This window comes from Salminus brasiliensis, chromosome 5 (genome assembly GCF_030463535.1).
Source record: "Salminus brasiliensis chromosome 5, fSalBra1.hap2, whole genome shotgun sequence".
Lineage (NCBI taxonomy): Eukaryota > Metazoa > Chordata > Actinopteri > Characiformes > Bryconidae > Salminus > Salminus brasiliensis.
In genome coordinates, this window is record NC_132882.1 from 3361701 (window position 1) to 3385911 (window position 24211).

The 24211-nt window shown below is 41.9% G+C and overlaps 1 protein-coding gene across 2 annotated transcripts; it reads right to left on the bottom strand.

The window, feature by feature from the left end:
- Positions 1–14166: 14166 nt before the first annotated feature.
- On the bottom strand, positions 14167–23862 carry LOC140555914 (alpha-amylase-like). 2 transcript variants are annotated; one of them, XM_072679260.1, is made up of 11 exons: positions 23583–23862; positions 23049–23225; positions 20786–20932; positions 20370–20567; positions 18645–18875; positions 18360–18493; positions 16987–17109; positions 16778–16877; positions 16517–16638; positions 15523–15648; positions 14167–15045 (listed from the first exon to the last, which is right to left on the bottom strand). In XM_072679260.1, the coding sequence occupies exons 1-11, from the start codon at positions 23586–23588 to the stop codon at positions 14856–14858; spliced, it is 1554 nt and encodes a 517-aa protein (XP_072535361.1). In that variant the 5' UTR covers positions 23589–23862; the 3' UTR covers positions 14167–14855. The 2 variants fall into 2 exon arrangements, with proteins under 2 accessions (XP_072535361.1, XP_072535362.1); XM_072679261.1 differs by lacking the exons at positions 14167–15045; positions 16517–16638 and having other exon boundaries at positions 15526–15648.
- Positions 23863–24211: the final 349 nt, after the last annotated feature.

Consider the following 24211-nt stretch of genomic DNA (forward strand, 5'->3'; position numbering starts at 1 on the left):
CGCTGTCTCTCTCTCTCTGATCCAACATGGCCACCGACGCGTCCGCCATACAGATGTCTAATTTCACACGTCCGGCGGCTGGGGACTGACCTTGAGGAGGCTGGGGTGTGTGTGTGTGTGTGAGTGTGTGTGTGTAGCGGGGACTTTTAATACACAATCTGCTCCTCCAGCCCCAAATGGTGGATGCCACGGCAGCACTCAGGTGAAACCGACAGGGGCCAAACACTGAAAGCCAGGATGTGTCCCTCGCGCTTTAGCAACACCGCAAACAACTCCAATCTGAACCCGGGGCTGCAGGGATCCATCAGAGTGCTGACCAGGAGGTGACCAACAAGCTCAGAATGGACACACTGTGGGGAAAGAGGGTGAGAAAAGAAAAGTCCCAAACACGGCGTCCCCTAACTTCAAAACCCCACCCCTCACATATCAAAGCCATAGTGTGGACCAATACTTTACTTAACCAGTTTCCTCTCCTTTGATCCTATACAGAATAATTCATAATGGATACTGAATCATTTAAAATTGATTCATACTGACTAGCTTATAGTAATTACTGAAAAATTAATAATGGATACTAAATCATTCATAGTAGTAGTTACTGGATACTTAATCATTTTAAATGAATTGTGAATAATTTATAGTGCATACTAAAAATAATAACACTGACTAGCTCATAGTATATACTGAATAATTCATAATGGATACTAAATACCTCATAATTCATAATATTTAATAATGGATACTAAAAAACTCATAGCAGTTACTGAATAATTCATAATGGATACTAAATAACTCATAGCAGTTACTGAATAATTCATAATGGATACTAAATACCTCATAATTCATAATATTTCATAATGGATACTAAATAACTCATAGCAGTTAATGAATAATTCATAATGGATACTAAATAATTTATAGTAGTTGCTGAATAATTTATAATGTAAACTAAAAACCTCAAAATTCATAATGGATACTAAAACCCTCACAATTCATAATAATTCATAATGTATACTAAACAACTCATAATTCATAATGAATAATTCTGAATGATGCATATTATATTCAAAAGAAAATAATACATACTGACTAGCTCATAGTAGCTACTTATTATTTATAATGGATTCTGAATAATTAATAGTAGTTACTTATCAATTCATTTTAGATACAGAATAATGGAGTAAGTACTGAGTAAATCATAGTAAGCACTACATAAGGCACCATATATACTTAATCTTTTAAAAGAAATGAATAATGCATAGTACATGAATCATAGGTTCATACATGGTTTCTGTCTTTCATGCACAGTTCTATGAAAACTCCTTATTTAGAACTGTTGCCTTATGCTGAGGTTCTTTATAGACCTAATATCTATACCTATATTCTCCTCCAACTTTAAAAATTTAAGTTCATAAATGGTTCATGGCTTAGAAGTGCAGTTCTAGTTCTTTAATGGCTACATAACCTTTACTTTATTCTGAGGTTCTGTACCATTTTAGAACCTGTATGTAAAATAAGGGTTTAATCCCTGTTGAATATTTATTTCCAGAACTAACCCAGAACAATTTAGGAACCTTTATGTTTAAGACTGTAAAATGTTTGGTCTGATACATTACAGTTCAACATTAAAGGACCTCAGCATAAGGTAAGGGTTCCACTACATAAAGAGCTTACCTAGAACTGTATAGGTCTACCTCCTGACACGTCGCTTTCTACAAAATTAGAGCAACATATTTTAGATTTTGCTACTAAATACTTTTAAAGGAAAAAAATCAATTTCTATAATCTTTTATACAAAAACATAACCTGTGTTTTCAGCTCCTACAGTTTCTAAACAATTCGGCTAGAAGCAGAGCAGTGAGATTCCTCCAGAATCTAGTAGAAAGTCTTCTTCTCTGGACAGTAGAGACAGGAGAAACTCTTTTTAATACTCTTAATTTCAGAAGAAACGATGAATAAACAGGCGTCCCAATACTTTTGTCTATAGAGTGCAGATGAGTCAGCAGTGAGTCATGGAGTTCCCAAAACTACATAAACAAGTCAATTAGAGATTACTGAACACCTCCACACACCGTGGTTTGGCCTGCAGTGTGCTAATTGGTCGGTTTACGCCTCTATTAGACTCTCGTAGCCTACAGAAGCAGGGATGTTGGCTGCACCTGCATTAAAGGGAGGAAGTAAGGGGGTGCTGTATAAAGCAGATTTCGCGCCGAACGATTCCTTTGAGTTTCAGAAATGAAACTTTCATTGCTGGAGAAAAGGCACATCTCTGAAACGACGCCACACGGCGCAGACGCTATCTCCCACTGTCACTCTGGAGTGATGGAAGGGGATGAAAAATGCCCTCCAGAGACATAACAGGTACGGGCTCCACTTTCCACGCTCAGGCATATCATAGGAGCCCCTGTCAATCCTCCGGAAAACGGCTCTGGCACGGCAGGGGACCTGAGGGACAATAGCGGGGCCGGCCTGTCAGCGCTGACGGTTGTATTATTCACCTTGACTAATGTGTTTGAATAGGCAGAGGAATGGAAGTGGTGGATCAAGCGGCCTGTAATCCGCATGGGCCGCTGTATAATCCCGCACACCGAGGGGTGATGGACAAGTCTATTATGGCAGTCAGGAGGCAGGGGGCTTCAGCGGCGAGGCAGGGGAAGAGTGGCTCTTGATGCGTTTGACATCCACTGTTAGAGGCTGGCGAATAAAAGTAAATAAACAAAACTGCTTATCCAGACGACGGAGCCCAGAGCAGTGCTCAGGTGTTGTTCTTCCAATGAAATAAGCAGTAGAAACACAGTCAAAACTAACCAAGCACTGAAGTAAACAGTATCAGACCCAAAACGATACTTCAGGACTTCAGTACTTGAGTCTTTCAGAACTAGAGTGGAGTTTTACGAATAGAAGTTACAACAGGGTGACGATCCTAAACCAGCACCCACTCAGACCCACTAAGGACTACCTCAAGAGCTGCAAGCTGAAGGTGTGGCCATGGCTCTTACAGTCCCACAGGACAGATCTCAAAAGAGCTTCACTGCTAGTTTGTAGAGACTAGAATCCAGAAGATCCTCTAATCTTAGACTCTACTAAATACAGAAGCCAGTCTAGAGACACAGGGTCTTCAGAGGAGGAGAAGGGTCTTCAGTCTGGGTTGGACTCTGACGCTGTTCAGACACCCAAGGGAAGTTCGTCCCCCACTTCGGTGGAGGACAGACAAAAGTCTGGACGCTCGTCTTCCGTGGATCTTAAAGGATGGCGGGTTGAGCCGAGTCGTACTTGAAGCTGGAAGGGCTCTCGGTGCAGATCAGGGTCCTGACCATCGCCATCGAATACGGAGGGGCTGGCTGGTCCAGTCTTGGCTTTGGCTTCCCTGATTCAGTCAGTGGAGCACCAGCATGGTCCTGAAGCTGCTGTTTTAAGATGCAGTGTTGGTTGACGCTGAAGCTACCTCAGGGCTACCAGCTCCCTCTGGTGGTGGAAACTCTTCGGCCTGCTTATAAAGTGTGTGATTGAGTGTGTTAGGAGAAATGTTCATGAGATGTTTTGTTTCTAGAAATTTGAAGAAATAAAAAATTCTGGAGTTGGAAAGACTAGAAAGAATCACAAGGACACAGGCAGTGCTAAAGACTGGAGTAGCGAGAGAGGAAAGGCCCGGACTGGCGCTGCTTCAAATTCCACAGCGTAATGGAAATGTTCCACAAGGTCGTCCACTTCTTTAAACCGACAAGACCAACAGCTCTTTAATAAACCCCGCTCAGTCCAGCAATGAGGTGCGCTGATTTAGCTGCTGAATGCTGAAGTGCAATAAGCTGGGTTTTTTTGTACTGCTGTAAAGTGAAGGGCATTTTCACGCCCAGATCCACTGAGCCGGAGGAGAACTGTCTCAGGAAAATAAGCTGCACTGCAGCCGTCACTCGCTCATCGCTGGCAAACCCAGCACTGCCACTCTAAAAGACAAGCTCAGCACAGGCTGCGGACGGCCACGAGTCAAGGCGCCTCAGCATCTTCACAGCAACGCCTCAATGCACCTTACACCCCTGACCTGCAGAGTTCCTTTGTTCTCTACGTCGCAGTTTCCTCAGCTACATGCTGGGCCTTTACAGCTGCCTTAAAGGGCCTCGATCATGAGCTCGATGAATTACTTCGGACGGGACACAGCCCCCTTAACTATCTGCCACTATTAATATCACCACTATTACCCATCATTACTCTAACCATCACTGCCATGACTATATTAAGTTCTACTACACCATGATTATTATATCATGATTATGAATATATTCAACAGTTTAGGTGGTTTGGTGACTTTTATAATCAATAATTTATAAATAGTTCTGATCAGAGGAGGACGGGTCGGATCCCCCTTGTGAGTCTTGGTTCCTTCCAAGGTTTCTTCCTCCAGCTCTGAGGGAGGTTCTCCTTGCCAGGTTCTCCACCACCAAAGCTCCATATCTAGGTCTAGTCCAGAGGCCTCAAATGGTACAAAAAACAAGGTAAGCAAATAACAGACAGAGCTTTTTAGGGGATAGAGTATTCTAAATCTTAACCTTGTAGATCTTCTCTTTTAGAGAAATTGCAGATAAAGCCAGAGTGTGGTGAGTACAGCTTCCCACACCATCAATAGACTCTTGGAAACTGAAGAAAACTGAAGCGGTCTGACAGATTTAAACCCACAACAGCATCAGAATCCACGTTTGTGTTGTGTGATAGACAGCTCACATGACCACACCTTGTAACTCCAGCTTAACACTGGACCAAGTCTCAGTTTCAGCTGTGAGGAGGAGACTTGGAGCTGCAGGGTTGATGGGTGGAGTGGCAGTAAAATGGCAAAATAAGAGAAGCATAAGTCTGAGCTATGCAGCACTACAGCTAGTGGACTACTGAAGCATACTGGGGGTGTTCTAAAACCTTTGACCAGTAGGGTATATACTTACATTTAGACGCCCTGTAACTCGGTCATGCAGATTTCTCCTGTACAACATCTGGAGAATTCAACCCTTCCTCTCTAGAGAGTCGCCCAAGTGCTTATTCAGTCTCTTGTCACTTCAAGACTTGACCACTGCAGCTCTCTTCTGGCTGGTCTTCCTCTGCTCACCATCAGACCCCTGCAACTTATCCAGAATGCAGCGGCACGGGTCGGGTCGTCTTCAATGTACCTAAATTCAGCCATGTCACTCCACTGCTGTGTTCTCTCTTCACTGTAGCTTCCTGTAGCTGCTGCCCAGGTCATCAGATTCAGACCCCTGACTCTGGCCTACAAAGCCAAGACTGGACCAGCCAGCCCCTCCATACTTGATGGCGATGGTCAAAAGCTGATCCGCACCAAGAGCCCTTCCAGCTTCAAGTACGGCTCGGCTCGACCCACCATCCTTTAAGATCCACGGAAGACGAGCGTCCAGACTTTTTACTGTCCTGCACCGAAGTGGTGGAACGAACTTCCCCTGGGTGTCCGAACAGCAGAGTCCAACACTCGCTGTCCTCAAACCCAGACTGAAGACTCTCCTCTTCTGAGAGTACTCAGGCGAAGAGAAGAGTACTATGGTCTCCATATTGCCTTGTGTTTAGTAGAGTCTAAGATTAGAGGATCTGAATTTTAGTCTATTTAAACTAATTGAGGTTCTTCTTAAGTAAATAGTAAAGCACTTTTGTAAGTCGCTCCGGAGAAGAGCGTCTGCTAAATGCCTTAAATGTAAATCTAAATGTGTTTAGATCTTTTCATGTGTTTCAGCCCAAGGCATGATTCAAGGCCGCCAATCAAAACACAACTCATGTACATACCAGGTTTTATACGCTTTGCCTGTTCACATCAGATTTTACGAGGATAAATATTTTTCGAAGTCTGACTTTTTCCAGACGGATTCGAACCACACATATAGATCTGATCACTTGTATCCTGAAGCCTGGAGCCTAAAAAACATTAGAAAACATGGGATTTGTCTTCAGGGCCTACGCTTTTTGATTGAAGTAGTTCCAACATACGTTCTTTCATAGTTTTGATGTCTTTAGTCCAAAACATGGAAAACAGTAAGAATAAACATGAGCAGGTCCAAACTTTTAAGGGTCCAAAAGAGTGGATTCGGGGCGTTTGCACATGGTTAACCTTATAAAAGTGGCAAACATGTATTTTTCGAGTATTAAAATTGCTGTTTGATGGATAAATAATAAGTATGTGACTTTGGTTGGAGTGAAAAATGCCCAGATGTCATTCAGCAAGCCTGTTATTATTACCCTGTTATTCAAACTCAGAATGAAAAACACTGATTTTCTTTTAACAGAGGACTACATCTGTGGTTACTGGAAAAAAGATCCGGTGACGGCTCACGAAACCAACGTATAATAGCATAGTTTTAGCCCTGTATCAAAAACACTGTTATTATTATTCTGGAGTCTTACCTGATAGTGCCGCTGTCCTCTCGTTGTGTCTTCCCAGCATGATGTGCTCTTAGCAAGCTGGAGAAACACCCCCCCCCAGGTGTTTAGGTCCAGTTTGCTCCAGCTCAGAGTCCAGTTAGTGTTTGAGGGAGCAGATGATGGTGAGAAGAGGTGGTAAATGCTAGCAATGGCTATTGTTGGCTTTTAGCCTAGCACGGGTCCTAGTGTGTTCACCCTTGCTTTCACTTAGTTGAGCTCCCCTTCTGCATACATTGGTACAGAAAACTAGGCCTGGTTCCCATAGCAACCTGCAGTTCCCTTCCCTCCAGACTCTGGTGGTGATGAGCTGCCGGCCTTGTTGCCCTGAAGCCATGTTTTACCAATTCACCAATTTTCTCTAGTGGGTGAAGTTGATGTAAATGATGGGGGCAAGACTGTGATGTAATAGTTTGGGGGGGTTGGAGTTGGCCATTTTAAAGCCCAGTTTTGGTTCTGCTGGATGATGTATGCAGTGATGGATGCAGTGACCCTGACCCTGACCTGGTGGTGGTGAGTGTGTGTGTTAGTAGTGTGTGTTGTGCTGCTGCTGGTGGTACGAGTAGTGGATCAGACACAGCAGTGCTGTTGGAGTGCTTAAACACTGTGTCTGTCTGTCCAATCACTGTCCGCTCTCTATTATTAGACACTCCTACCAAGCTGGTCCAGCTTGTAACAGACTATTTAAAGTCACGTCTCCCTGTAGAAGCTCCAGGACAGCATCAGGACAGATGAAGCAGGTGAACATAAATCCAGTAAAAAGGAGAAACAAGAGCTTCTCATTCTGAAGAAAGAAAGTAGTGAGATCTTGTCGGTGAGCTAGTCTGAAGAACAGAGCTTTTGAAGGAGGAACATCAGAGTTCACCTCCATCTACTTAACTCTCCTTATTCAACCATGACCAGATGAACACGGTTCTCCATTCCAGGGCCCCTTTAAACAAACCGGACTCTGTGAACCTGCAAGGGAAGCAGATACGACTGACCTCACAACGTTAGAGAACTCTAAAGGTCAGTCTCTTTCTTTAGCGCTGCTGAGATTTCACACCACTTTCCGCTGTGTTAGACAGTGCACACAGTCACATAACCTCCACATAGTCTTCCAGGATGCATTGGAGCAGCCAAGCATGTGGCCTAGAGGGGTACAAAGCCCCCCCCCAATACCTTTGGGATGAGTTGGAGGGGCAGGATTAATCATCCAGCATCAGTGCTTGACCTTACTGCTGCTCTTGTGAAGGTGTATTCAATCAAATCCTCCTCACAGAAATGTTCCAACATCCAGTATAAGACCTTGGTTTTAGAAGAAACGCTTGAAAACCATTGCTTCAGACGTCTGCAAACTTTTGGACATGTTCAGAGCACTGTTATTTATTGAGCCAAGCCCACTGGTGTGGCCAACCCTCTTCTGACTGCTGTGCTGGAGGTGGTGGCTGAGAAGGGTGTCGGAGAAGCTTCTTTGAGTTGTGTGAAAGCAGAGGAGACCGATAGTGTGTGTGTGTGAGAGAGAGAGAGAGTGTGTGTGTGAATGTTAGACAGCGGCCGGGCTGCTGTGGGCCTCCTGCAGTTTGTCCCAGCTTGAGGCGCAATAATGACCTGTCAGAGAGCCGGGACCCGCATCCAGCGCTAATCCATAGGGGCTATCCGCCTTAATGAATCCTAACAGCAGCCTCCGCACCCTCAGGCCCCGCAACGCACATCATCTGTTCACCCGGCTTCATCCAAACTGACACAAATATATTCCTGTAAAACAGCGACCCGGAGTACGACTCAACACCGCACTCACACTCCTTTGTGTACTCAACACTGAGGTAGGCACCCGCGGCTGCAGCGTGCGGAGTGCATTAGCCCGGCCTGACTGTGGTGGTGAGCACAGATGCTTTACACATATACATACACTGACCAGCCACTTCATTAAAACCACCTGCACTGTGCACACTGCATAATTCCAGCCTGTATCCATCTGACTCTGTTATCAGCCTCCTTGTTAGCACCCTGTTTGTTCTTCAGTGCTCAGGACCTCACAGGACAGACCACCACAGAGCAGATAGGTAGTATTTTTTGGGTGGTGGGTCAGCATTCTCAGCACTGCAGTGACACTGACTGACCTGGTAGTGTGTGTTGTGCTGCTGCTGGTGATACAAGTAGTGGATCAGACGCAGCAGTGCTGCTGGAGTGCTTAAACACGGTGTCTGTCCAATCACTGTCCACTCTCTATTATTAGACACTCCTACCTAGTTGCTCCAGCTTGTAGATGAAAGTAAAGTCAGAGACAGAAGCTCTCTGATCTGCTGCTGCTCCAGTCCGTCATCAGTGCCCACAGGACGCCGCCCACAGTATTAGATGGAGCTGCTCCTCCACCATCATTCCAGAGAACGCAGTTCTTCCACTGCTCCACAGCTCCTCAATGCTGCTGGGGGGCTTTATACCCCTCTATAGCCCACACCTGGCATTAGACACAGTGCCAATAGGTTCATGATGTTTATCTACATGTTGTGAGAGTGTTTTACAGTAGAAGCTCCAGATCTGACCAGAACAGATAAAGCAGGTGAAGATAAATCCAGTAAAATGGAGAACCAAGAGCTTCTCATTCTGAAGAAAGAAAGCAGTGAGATCTTGTGGGTGAGCTAGTCTGAAGAACAGAGCTCGGTTCCTCCAGGTTTCTCCTGGACGCCCCCCAGTCCAGCCAGCACAGCGTGGAGGATGTGTTCAACTCCATCAGCAGCAGCAGCAGCAGCAGCAGCAGCTCACCTGATTTACCATCATTAAGCCCTGATTTACCACCAAACCAGGTGTTGATCTGAGGAGAACTCTAAATAATACTAGACTCTATGAGAGAGGAGAACCTTGGAGATGTTCTAATGATGAACACAGTGATGGAGAACCACCATGTTATTAGTGTTTATTCTAATATCAGTGTTTTACTAAGCAAACTTTCACAGTATATAATCCTGAAGAAATGAGACACACCTTTTTAACTGGTTCTTAAGTTTGGAAAACTCTCACCATTGAGGAAAGAAGGTGACGGGACATGTTTAGATATACAAGCATCTCCAGCCACAGCTTCTGCAGACATAATGCAAACGATCCATATCAGTAACAGATCAATAAGCATCATGTAGCTCCGGCTTTGGGTTGGTTGTGGGAGGCTTACACATGAAGATGCTATCTGCCACTTCACAGAGACAGAGGATACAGTGGAAGAGGAGGGAACATCACACAAAAACACCACATCACACACTACACACACACATACACACACACACACATGGCAAAGATAATAAATGCCCAGATACACAGCAAATCGATACAGACTTGTGTGTGGGTTGATATTAACAATTGACAATGTCAGCGAGGAGGCAGCGAGTGGCGGGTGGAGATGAGCAGGATATATGAAGGCAGATGGTATTGATTTTGTTCTACTGTTTAAACAAAGCTCCGTAATGCAATTCGGAGTGTAACCGACGACCAAGGAGAAGCTATCATTTCTCAATATTGCAAAACAAATTGTAATTAGACTTTGGGGCCCGCCGACGAATGCAGTGGGACGGGGTGGTGGGGGCGGGGGAATCAAGCGCCAGGTGGAAGGGAGGCCTCTGCATTGATCAGCGGCGTCCCGCTTGACCCTTCATAAACGCCTGAGATTATTACACCCCAGATTATGAAGTGGGGGAGGGTTTTTTTGATTGGCAGCGCTCCTGGAAAAGGGGTTGAGGCTCTCCGGAAAATTAAAAGAAAGCTTAACCCGGAGACGGCCGGCTCAACCTGGGTGCAGAGCCTTACGCCAGCTCTGGCCCGGCAGGGACTTTAATAATATAACAGCAAAGACTGGGATTTATGAGCAGGTCATTTGGAGTGCAGTGGTGGTAGGGGGGGGCCAGAGCACTCTCAGCCAGACAATACTGAACGGGGGATTAGTAATGACCTGCCTGGCTCTGAAAGGCCGCAGATAAAATGAAAGGACTCTCGCGGCCCATATCTGCGGCTAATTAGCCGACACGTGTTGCCTGCCAATCAATTCGGCGATACGAGGCCGCGCCGGGCCATTAACACACTTCCAGACTCGTAAAAAGTCCCTTTAAACAAGCGCACTAAAAGGGTCGATATGCAAATCTGTCAACAGTGTAATGCACTCCAAATGGACGGCAAATACACACAGCAAACACCGGCCCTACCGCAGGGACTGGAAATGGAAGCCGCCCCCCTGCTCACCCTGCCTCCTTAACACGGATTCCTTCTGAGCCCTGCTTTTAATTGTTCTTGATTCAGGGATTAAAACATTCCCGCATCTGTTAAGTCCTCCGATATTAACTTTGGCACAGCGCACTGGAAGCGACGGCGGATTTGATCCATTTCACGCCTCGCCGTCGAACGTCTTTGGCACGCCGCTGATTGCACAGTGAGTGCAGCGTATTGATTTGCCGGTCAGCATGCAGAAGCAGTCAATTCCCATGACGCCCTCTGTCCTCTATAGCCAAATCCTTTTAACAGGAATAGCAAATAAATAAATAAATAAATAAATAAATAAATAAATGCACACTACAGGGACTTTTAGGAAGTTTCCCGAAAAAAAAAAACCCTGAATTTCACAGACGTAACGCCAATTTCGGAAATGTGCGCTGTTCGGAATCTTTTACGAGGAATTAACGATCTATCAGCCGGCGAGATTCCACACCAGTATGCATGTGTCACATTCAGAGCACATTATCCGTCTGGGCTGGAATATTAAGTCCTGGAAAACTGGTGTGATGAATTTTAGATGGTGTCACATCAATAAAAATTTAATCACAATTACTGACAGGCCTCCGACTTCACACGTAGCGCTTCCAGGGCGGACATATAAAGAGCCGCTTCCAGAGAGAAAGAGAGAGAGAGACAGTTGCTCTCAAAGACCTGTCAGATTAACCAGTTCTTCTATTAGCACGCCTTAGACAGATGCCCGCTCACATACAGCTGGCTCCATAAGTATTTGGACATCGACAGGCAAGTGTTTTTTAGTGATTTAGCCTCTGTACACCAGCTCAGTGGAACCGAGGAACAGTATTGCGTTGACTGCTTAGCTGTCAACTCAGCTGTCCAGTTTTGGACAAAAGTAATTGGACAGTTGGCTGGAAAGCAGTTTAATGGCCCATTAGCTGGGCTGCTTTCTAGTTTTTGGTACAAAAACAAACAAACAAAAATAAATCCAAACACTTCTAGAGTACTGATCCACAGACTGTTAGCTCGTTCATTCAGTCAGAATGTTTCCACAGTGATGGTAAATAAAAAAAAAATTATATCTGAAGAGTTGAGAAACAGAGTTGAATCACCTCTAAACGCTCCCTCACAGAAAGTTCTTACACCAAGCGATCATGAATATGCCGACTGATGCCTGATGCACTGTTTTGAGCTTTGAGCAGTTTTGAGTTGTTTTGAGAAGATCTTGGGTCTAAAACCTGCTTTAAAATCCTTTAACGGTGGAGGGATACATGCAGGGTGCTGTGAGACAAAATAGTCCCCAAAGAACATTTAGCCCGGCCTTAACATTTGCCACAATTTTACCACCATCAACCTTCCACATAAAACCCAGAACACATACTGTATGCAGGTTCACTGGAAGGTTCCAATAGCAAGGAAAAAAACAATAAAGTTAAAAATGGTTATATTTCTGGTGTCGCCATGGCAACAGACATCTGGATCCGTTCGCCACCGCTGTAAAAAAAAAAAACCCTGAACTGCTCGGTTTGTCTCCAATGATCCAAAACTTCGAGCCAAAGCCCACTCTGAATTTGTTCATCTCAAACCCTAAACCATGCAGAGAATTCCCCTTCTGTGCAATCCACTGTTTCCATTATTCTGGCCAGTTTTATTCAGAACATTGTACAAAGAAAAGCTTCTTGAATTCTTACTCCATGCCGCAGAGAACACACACACACACACACACACACACACACACACACACACACTCACACACACTCATAGCCCACGGACACTTGGCCTGACGTAAAGTCGAAAGTGTGTGCACACTCTGAACTCTCTGATGCTCCAGCGCCCCCCTGCAGTTTCAAAGGCGAAGGCCATGGCGGAGCTGCAGGCAGAAGCTCGGCGCTGTTGTGGCTGTTTGGGATGCAGCGGAGGAAGAAAGGCGTATTAGCAACAAAGCAGCTCGGTGGGAGCCGTTTTTACACATTCTGATCAGTGAGCAACCCAGCGGCCCTGAGAGATCCGAGCGCAGGATTTATATATTTATCTTAGATTGCCTGCGACGATTTTCTGCAGTCATAAATTCTTTACGGCTACACAAATACCACTGTGGGGAATAAGCAAGGTTACTGGAGATAAGATAGGGCCGAGATTTAGCCCGAGTTTCTGACAGCGCACAAAGACTAATGAGACGAAGAGCTGGCCAGCCATCCTCCATCTTGCCTCGGCTGAAGTAAATCTGAGCCGTAGTCGCAGCTTCTAGCCAAGCAAAATTAGCTTCATACTGGATGTTAATGTTATTAGAGCTTCATACTGGATATATATGTTATTAGAGATTCATACTGGATATTAATGATATTAGAGCTTCATACTGGATGTTAATGTTATTAGAGATTCATACTGGATATATATGTTATTAGAGATTCATACTGGATATTAATGTTATTAGAGATTCATACTGGATATTAATGATATTAGAGCTTCATACTGGATATTAATGTTATTAGAACTTCATACTGGATATTAATGTTATTAGAGCTTCATACTGGATGTTAATGTTATTAGAGATTCATACTGGATGTTAATGTTATTAGAGCTTCATACTGGATATTAATGTTATTAGAGATTCATACTGGATATTAATGTTATTAGAGAGTCATACTGGATATTAATGATATTAGAGCTTCATACTGGATATTAATGTTATTAGAACTTCATACTGGATATTAATGTTATTAGAGCTTCATACTGGATATTAATGTTATTAGAACTTCATACTGGATATTAATGTTATTAGAGCTTTACACTGGATATTAATGTTATTAGAGCTTCATACTGGATATTAATGTTATTAGAGCTTCATACTGGATATTAATGTTATTAAAACTTCATACTGGAGATTAATGATATTAGAGCTTCATACTGGATATTAATGTTATTAGAGCTTCATACTGAATATTAATGCTATTAGGGCTTCATACAGGATATTAATGTTATTAGAGCTTCATATTGCATATTAATGGATTAGTTATTAGAGTGTAATACAGGATATTGATGTTATTAACCTCATTCTAGATAATTTTTATTCAAATCTACATATCTATTCATCATTTCAATACATTCTTTGACATTAGGTTATTTTAATAATGATATACATTTATTTGCAATCAGTTGAGCTTTATATTATTAAAAGAGTGGTTTCTGATAATAGTGCTTCCAGATTTATAGTGGCTTACTAAGAGCTTTTAGCCTCTCCAGCCATTGCCACAGCGATTCAGTAAACAGCTCAGGCCACACACATCCTGATAATCAGGAAGAGCAACATGGCTGATTAAGCGTTTACCCAGTATGAGCACGTTCAGACGGCAGGGAAAGCTCATTACCCCTGGCCTCTCAGGTTGGACAGAAACCATGACCTTCTCGCTAACTCTTATCAAAGACATTAAACATCAATTATTCAAACGAATTACTTCACTTCTGCTCTAAATGTTACTCATTTGGACAACTTCATGAAAGTTGCAGGATTTGTACGCATGAAAAATGGATGGCAAAGCCATCAGTCTCTCCATAATGAATAAGTACACCTTGGAAATTGACACATTTACTCTGGAGGGAAAAGTGATTACAGAAGATTTCTATAGCAGGACACTGAACAACTTTTCATATCTAGAACATGTTCCCAGTGCTTCTCTACTCTCTAAGAATAATGTAACACAAACACAGCCAACACAGTTACATCTGAACCCGGAAGTGATGTTAAACTCCCGAATTCTAATTCTGCACACTGTATTTACAGTCACATCAATTTATTATTGACTCAATCAGTAGCTAATGTGGGTAATAATAATTCAATAGCCACTTACAAACACTATATGAAATGATATCACCTGTGTCAGCACATCAGATGTGCTAATACATCTATATATATATATATATATATATATATATATATAATTCAGTTGTATTACCAGGTCTCAGTTTAATGTGTGTGTGAACAGAAATAATTTAGTTGTATTACCAGGTCTTTGTGTGGATAAACAGAATTCAGTTGTATTACCAAATCTCAGTTTAATGTGTGTGTGAACAGACATAATTCAGCTGTATTTACAGCTCTTTGTATGGATAAACAGAAATAATTCAGTTGTATTACCAGATCTAAGTTTAATGTGTGTGTGAACAGACATAATTCAGTTGTATTTACAGATCTTTGTGTGGATAAACAGAAATAATTTAAATTATCAACTTTATTATTTCTCATGTATGTTTTTACCGGGTCACAGTTTGGAATGAGTGTGGATCGCAATAAAAGGATCCTGATCCATGCTGCTGATTCTGAAGTGTGCTCTCCCTCTGCTGTCCACAGTGACCTGCTTTCCAGTACAATGGTCATCCCTCTTCTGGCCAGAGATGACATCGCAGTACGTCCCAGCAGCCAGACCAGTGTTCAGCTTGGCATCTAAAGAACTGAGAAGGTGCTACTGTAACTCACTGCTGCATCCTACTGTGCCAGTCAAATGTTTGGGGACATGTTGTTTAATTCCAAATAATGGTTTCTGGGTGGGCTATGCAGTAAGTCGCCACATTTAAGACTAATCAGAAAACAGATAAGTCATTAGTAACAGTACTAGTGACAGTGCCACATTAGGAATAAAGCCAAAGTCCACCCACTGTACCCCTCGATGTCAGCACTTAGAACTCAGAACTCAAACCTTTCAGGTGTTTAGACCACATTTGGACCACAGGGTTCAAATCTTTTCATTTTTAGATAGTTTGGAAATGAAAACTCAGATCATCAAGATTTCACAAGCTATTCTCTGTGTTAATGGGACTGGAACTGGGCCAGTGAAGGCTTGGCTAAATGAATACAAATCAAATTCCAAGTCTGTCAGAAGATTTTCTCAGGTAAACAGATTAGACATGTCAGTTCATTAGCATCCTTACCAATCGTCATTATTGATGACTATGAAGCCATGATCGCCACGTCCAAAAGCAATCTGGTTGCTTCCATTGTCCCACCAATTACACAACGGCTGCCCAGCCACTATATTGCGAAAGATGACCATGTTCCTACAAAACAATCAACAAACAGAATTTTGGGTAAAGTCCTGCAGAGTTACAACCTCAGAATCTAACTCCACACCAGTCCAAAGCACACTGTCTTCGAAAGTTTGGAATCAGTGTAATAAACTTGGCCACGTTACATACAATATGTTACAGATTCTAATATGAACCTCAGTCTAGGTCTTAAATATTTAATAATAATATGAAGTTCTATTAACTTTAATATCCAGTATGAAGCTCTAATAACATTAATATCTAGTATGAAGCTCTAATAACATTAATAACCAGAAATAAGCTCTAATAACATTAATATCCAGTATGAAGCTCTAATAACATTAATATCCAGTATGAAGCTCTTATAACATTAATAGCTCTAATAACATTAATAACCAGAAATAAGCTCTAATAACATTAATATCCAGTATGAAGCTCTAATAACATTAATATCCAGTATGAAGCTCTTATAACATTAATAACTCTAATAACATTAATATCCAGTATGAAGTTCTAATAATATTAATATCCAGTATGAAGTTCTAATAACATTAATATCCAGTATGAAGCTCTAATAACATTAATATCCAGTATGAAGCTCTAATAATATTAATATCCAGTATGAAGTTCTAATAATATTAATAATCAGAATGAAGCTCTAATAACATTAATATCCAGTATGAAGCTCTAATAACATTAATATCCAGTATGAAGTTCAGTGTGAAGTGGTAATGTGACTAAATATTATTTATATAAGTTATTATTATAACTTATCCCCTGCTATTAGAATTAATACATAAATCTAGAGATTTTTTTATTTAATAAAATATTTTATATGACAGTGTGTTTAGTTGAGATATTCTTAATAATAAAATCTGACCTAATTTGAGGCCAACGGTGTTCACAGACCCAGCCATCTCCACAGCTCCCATCAGGATTGATGGGAACTGGCTTTGTGGAGCCATCAGGATGACTAGGGGGCCCGACCCAGTCATTCTCATCCTGATACACACACAGACAAGCTCTCACTGAGCTGAACCTTCCCCAAACAACACGGTCCTATTAACACTCACATTAACACTCTGACTGGAGCTCATTCATTTCAGCTGAACCTGTACTACTGTCCCCCACTGACACCTACTTTTCCATCCACAATGTGCCGATCCCAACGATAGCTTGACATCACTCTGGTCATTCCATAGGGATGGGCCAGCATGAAAGCCACAGCCATTCTGTATGGTCTGAAGAGCAGAAGGAACAGTGCAGGCATTATTCATGCGGTCGAGTAGATTTAGCCCGCACTGGCTGTAGCAGTAGATGTGGCGTGTTCACAGAGAGGACAGCTCCTACCTGGGTTCCCAGAAGGTGAGGATGGACGCCCCACCTGCTCCGTGACCTCTCTGGTTGTCATGGTTATCCACAAACACCAGGGCTTTGTCAGAAGGCATCAATCCCCAGCCTTCGCCCCAGGTCCTGAAAAGCACAGGGATTCAGACTCTGACGAAATCCTCAAACGTACAAAGAAGATAAAGACCAACAGTTCAACTGTAGAAAGATACAGCAGAGCTTTCATCAAGCATTACATTTTCAATCAAACCTGACCGTAGCCCAACAAAGCTCTGTCTGAGTCTTACTGTAGCCCAGCATAATTCTGTCTGAGTCTGACTGAAGCCCAACAAAGTTCTGTCTGATCAAGACCGTAGTCCAACAAAGTTCTGTCTGATCAAGACCGTAGCCCAACAAAGTTCTGTCTGATCAAGACCGTAGCCCAACAAAGTTCTGTCTGATCAAGACCGTAGCCCAACAAAGTTGTCTGATCAAGACCGTAAACCAACATAATTCTGTCTGAGTCTGACTGAAGCCCAACAAAGTTCTGTCTGATCAAGACCGTAGCCCAACAAAGTTCTGTCTGATCAAGACCGTAAACCAACATAATTCTGTCTGAGTCTGACTGAAGCCCAACAAAGTTCTGTCTGATCAAGACCGTAGCCCAACAAAGTTCTGTCTGATCAAGACCGTAAACCAACATAATTCTGTCTGAGTCTGACTGAAGCCCAACAAAGTTCTGTCTGAGCCTGACCGTAGCCCAACAAAGTTCTGTCTGATCAAGACCGTATCCCAACAAAGTTCTGTCTGATCAAGACCGTAGCCCAAGTTCTGTCTGAGTCTTACCGTAGCCCAGCATAATTCTGTCTGAGTCTGACTGAAGCCCAACAAAGTTGTCTGAACCTGACCGTAGCCCAACATAATTCTGTTTGAGTCTGACTGAAGCCCAACGAAGTTCTGTCTGAGCCTGACCGTAGCCCAACATAATTCTGTTTGAGTCTGACTGAAGCCCAGCAAAGTTCTGTCTGATCAAGACCGTAGCCCAACAAAGTTGTCTGAACCTGACCGTAGCCCAACAAAGTTCTGTCTGATCAAGACCGTATCCCAACAAAGTTCTGTCTGATCAAGACCGTAGCCCAACAAAGTTCTGTCTGATCAAGACCGTAGCCCTACAAAGTTGTCTGAACCTGACCGTAGCCCAACAAAGTTGTCTGATAAAGATCGTAGCCCAACAAAGTTGTCTGATCAAGACCGTAGCCCAACAAAGGTCTGTCTGATCAAGACCGTAGCCCAACCAAGTTGTCTGATCAAGACCGTAGCCCAACAAAGTTCTGTCTGATCAAGACCGTAGCCCAACAAAGTATTAGAATCATAGTTGTCCATGAGGTAAAACATACCTGAGGTCAGAAAGCTTGTATCCATTCCACTTGCGAAAGACAGAACCCAACATAGCGCCATATTTAAATTCAGTGACACGACCAAGTGTGTAGTATTCACTGACCTTAATGGGTTCATCTCCCAGGTCAATAACCTTGGACAATCACAGAAACCATATAAGCAAGTCAATTTAATAGAGATTACTTAACCACTCATAAGTGAGTGGTTATAAGCTATACCTTTAAACACATGGATTATGGGGTGCTGAAATGTGCTCTGTGGCATAACTGAGAATCGAACCTTACTTCTTGGTAAATGAGTGGTCTGGAGCCTTTAGGAAACCACTTTGGGTTGAGGTCGTAAAGCCTTCCATATATGACTTTCAGATCCTCTGGCCACATGTGTTTACAAGCGTCCACCCGAAAGCCAGCCACACCCATGTCCACCAGAGTATTTAAGTAGTCTACAATTTTCCCCCGTACATGCTCCTTCTCCAGGGCCAGGTCAAGGAGGCCAAGAAGACGGCAGTTACGCACCTGCAGGAAACGCACTGGTTAAAGATAATATCTATTTGAGAGCCTTCAAAGAGATTCTACAGAATATAGTGATTGTAATGTGCTACAGGAAGCATAGGGGGCACTCTATGATGTCCATATGATCCACACAATCATTCTGACAGACTAATGCACTACAGGAATCATAGGGGGCGCTCTATAATGCTCATATGGTCCTCACGTTTAGTCTAACAGACTGTAATACACTACAGGAATCGTAGGGGGCGCTCTATAAAGTTCAAATGATCCACACGCTCATTCTGACAGACTGTAATACACTACAGGAAGCGTAGGGGGCGCTCTATAATGCTCTATAATGCCCATATGATCCACACGCTCATTCTGACAGACTGTAATACACTACAGGAAGCGTAGGGGGCGCTCTATAATGTTCATATGATCCACACGCTCATTCTGACAGACTGTAATACACTACAGGAAGCGTAGAGGGCGCTCTATAATGCTCTATAATGTTCATATGATCCACACGCTCATTCTGACAGACGGTAATAGACTACAGGTAGCATAGGGGGCGCTCTATAATGTTCATATGGTCCTCACGTTTAGTCTAACAGACTGTAATACACTACAGGAAGCGTAGGGGGCGCTCTATAAAGTTCAAATGATCCACACACTCATTCTGACAGACTGTAATACACTACAGGAAGCGTAGGGGGCGCTCTATAAAGTTCAAATGATCCACACGCTCATTCTGACAGACTGTAATACACTACAGGAAGCGTAGGGGGCACTCTATAATGCTCTACAATGCTCATATGATCCACACGCTCATTCTGACAGACTGTAATACACTACAGGAAGCGTAGGGGGCGCTCTATAATGCTCTACAATGTTCATATGATCCACACGCTCATTCTGACAGACTGTAATACACTACAGGAAGCGTAGGGGGCGCTCTATAATGCTCTATAATGTTCATATGATACACACACTCATTCTGACAGACTGTAATACACTACAGGAAGCGTAGGGGGCGCTCTATAATGCTCTATAATGCCCATATGATACACACACTCATTCTGACAGACTGTAATACACTACAGGAAGCGTAGGGGGCGCTCTATAATGCTCTATAATGCCCATATGATACACACACTCATTCTGACAGTCTGTAATATATGTAATATATGACCCACATGTTAATTCTGACAGACTGTAATACACTACAGGAAGCGTTCCACTGTTGCCAAGACAAAGCTTTGAATGATGGCGGTACTTTAAGGGGGCAAAGTGAGAGGAAACTGCACAGTTGCGTTAATCAAATATTAATCGAAGAATTAATTGATTATAGAAGTTATCAGTAGTTGCAGCCCCGCTCGACAAGCAGGACAGGAGCCTTTCAGGACCAGGGTGAAGAACTCGCTCGGCAGTTTTGCATAGGGAAGCAAACATATTTATTCCTCTGTCCAGTGGCATTCCCAACCTGGTGATCTTTCATCGTTTCCAAAATTATACCTGATAAATGTCTTGGTAATTCTCAATATTTCCGCTGCCGCTGGTGCATTTATCATCGTTGAAGTCGGCGGCGGAATAGGGCACAGATGGGAACTCCTCTCGGCTGGCATTGAAGTATGAGCCACGGGTCGAGCGGCTGCCCTCCCCTGCGTCCGCCATGCACATGTGATTGATGACGACGTCTGCGTAGATCTTCACCTGCAGGAAACGCATGTAGGTTCATTTCCATAACGACACAAGTGCCGCACCGTCCATCACCAGACATCATAGCCTGCCTGTGCGGCACGTCAGGCGCTCGGAACGGGTCATAGACATGCTCTCGGGACTCGAAAGCTTTGCTCTAGAACTGCTACTGACAAAGACTCGTTCCTCTGAACGATTGTGTCAAAAAACCGCTGAAAGCGTCTGAAGCCTACCCCAACATCATTGCATCTGCTGATCATGTCCCGGAGCTCACGTTCTGTCCCGGATCTGGAGCACAGATTGTAGCTGACAGGCTGGTACCGCTCCCACCACGGCCTGTGTGGTTTGGAAACCACAATATGCTCACTGGGTGGAGAAATCTGTTGGTGGGAACCAATTATGCCTTTCAGGACGATGCACTGCAACTCTTGCGACAAACAGCTCACTATTAGAGGAATAGATTGGCTATACTCAACTGTTCCCCTCTTTCCCCAAATGCAGTCGATCTGCCAAGACATGCTTAACTCCTTAAACCCGGGGATCATTTTGAGTTATAAGGCCCATTATTCAGTATCTATTATAAAAGATTTAGTATATACTATAAATTACTCAGTCTACCATAAATGATTCAGTATCTACTATAAATGATTTAGTATCTACTTTTAATTTTTCAGTATCTACCCAAAATGATTCAGTCTACTATAAATGATTTAGTATCTACTATAAATTATTCAGTCTACTATAAATTATTCAGTATCTACTATAAATAATTCAGTATCTACCATAAACTATTTAGTATCTACCCTAAATGATTCAGTATCTACTATAAAAGATTTAGTATCTACTATAAATAATTCAGTATCTACCATAAACTATTTAGTATCTACCCTAAATGATTCAGTATCTACTATAAAAGATTTAGTATCTACTATAAATAATTCAGTATCTACCATAAACTATTTAGTATCTACCCTAAATGATTTAGTATCTACTATAAAAGATTTTGTATCTACTATACATTATTCAATATCTACTAGAAATGATTCAGTATCTACTAGAAATTATTCAGTCTACTATACATGATTCAGTATCTACTATAAATAATTCAGTATCTACCATAAACTATTTAGTATCTACCCTAAATGATCTGGTATCCACTATGAATGATTTAGTATCTACTATAAATTATTCAGTATCTACCAAAAATTATTCAGTCTACTATAAATAATTCAGTATCTACCATAAACTATTTAGTATCTTCCCTAAATGATTCAGTATCTACTATAAATGATTCAGTATCTACTATAAATGATTTAGTATCTACTTTAAATTTTTCAGTATCTACCAAACATTGTTCAGTCTACTATAAATGATTCAGTATCTACTATAAATGATTCAGTATCTACTATAAATTGTTCAGCCTACTATATATTTTTACTTGAAATGATTAATTAACTGCTATAAATGATTAAGTATCTACTATAAATTATTTAATTACTGCTATTAATGATTTAGTATCTACTATGATTTGTTATCTGCTATAAGTGATTCAGTCTACTGTAAATGATTTAGTATCTGGTATAAATGATTCAGTAACTGTTAAATTCTGTATCTATAATAACTAATTCTACTATATGTCTACAATAAAATATGTAGTAACTGCTTTATACTTTATACTTATACTGCTTTATAATTTATATTATGCTGTATAACAATGAAAGATTCTGCTTTTCTTTAAATGATTCATTAACTGCTTTAAATGATTAAGTATGTACTATACATTATGCTGTGTCTACTATAAATGATTCAGTTACTGACATATATGATTCTTTAACTACTATAAATGATTTACTTCTATGCTATTAATGATTCAGTATCTACTATGATTCAGAATCTGCTATAAATTATAAATTATAAACTATACATTATAAATTATGCTTAACTACTATAAATGATTCAGTTACCGATTTAAATAATTCTTTAACTACTATAAATGATCATTTAAAAAAATTAAATAACTGCTATTAAAGATTCAGTATCTACTATAAATTATTCAATCTACTATAAATGATTCAGTATCTACCCTAAATGATTCAGTATCTACTATAAATGATTTAGTATCTGCATTAGGTTCATAACTCCAATGTAAAACTGAAGACGCAACCTTTGGCTACTTCTTTAAAAGACTGTATTCCAGTATTTAAAAATGTTACAATTTTATATTCACTAAGTTTTGAATCGACTGTTTCTATGATGACACACACTTCAAAACTTCAGTGGATACTTCTGTGGCATCGCTCAAAGAAACCTCCAAAGTACCTTTAATCTGTAAAGTGAGTCTATAAGGAGTGTTGTAGATCAGCCAATCAGAACAAAGCTCATTCTTAAAGGCACAGTTCCAAAAAGCCTTATTAATTATTAGAAATAAATGAAGGTCACGTAGAACTGAAATACTTACAGAGATTATGGTGCATTAAGTGACACACAGGTACCTACCTGTACTCCATGAAAGCCATTGGGTGCCAAATATCTCTCACATTCATCGGCGATATCCGACCAGCGCCATTCAAACAGATGGACAATGGAGCCGGCAGGATGGCTGTGAGTGTGCGAGTGGTACTGGGACAGGCCCAGTCCAAAACCTAGTGCAAGCAAACACCACTTCGTCCTGGCCTGGTCACAGAAACAGAGAAGCTGGTTATAAATGTGAGACACCCTGCTTTAATACATCAGGTCAGTTCATTTGCACTACCGCCGGCCATCCGCTTGAGATTCTCCGTGTGGATTTTTGCATTATTGATACATGAAATATCCCTGCTTGAGCCGGGCGGCCTGCTTCTATTTCCAGCTCACCGGCAGAAAGGATTCAATCATATAAAGCCAGAAAAAAAAGAAAGAAATAATTATCCAAGGTTTTTTTTCCCGCCTTATTCAGAAAGTAAACAAACAGTCATCAGAGAGGAATCTGAAAGACAAACAGGAGCATGTGGCATTAAGATTCAGCACCGCAGCACAGCTTTAAAGCCTCACCTTCATGCTGGTCTGCAGCCGCCCGCCCGCTCCATGCAAGAATAATGAAGGCGAGTGTGTTCAGCGTGTTTGAGAAGGAGCTGCCGCACACCTGCCTTTGCTTCTCTGGGACTGAAGAGCAGAGCAGGCCCAAAGCAGGGGGCTAGAGTTACACACACTGCCTCAGAGCAGTGAGGCTTAGCTGGGACAACACACACAAACACTCACTCTCTCTTACATACACACACACACACACACACTCACACACTCACAGAGCGAGCCAGGCTGCTGCAGTGATATGACCTAGATTGTAAATTTCAGTGACCTGGAAGTGCTCGGCCCTTTTCAGGATCTCTGATCCACTCATTTTAACCCTCCGATCGCTGAATCTCCTCCAAAACACCTGAACTTGGTGTAAACTTGTGAAAGTGTATATATTGTAATATAATCTGATTTTTTTCATTATGTGTATATATATATATATATATATATATATATAGAGAGAGAGAGAGAGAGAGAAAGAGAGAGATTAAGAGACCACTTCATTTATTTTCTTACATTAGCATCTCTACGTGTTCCATATATTGGCCACCATAGAGATTTCCGAATGCTCTCCAAGTTCAGATATTAGTCCTGAGTTTAAATCTGAA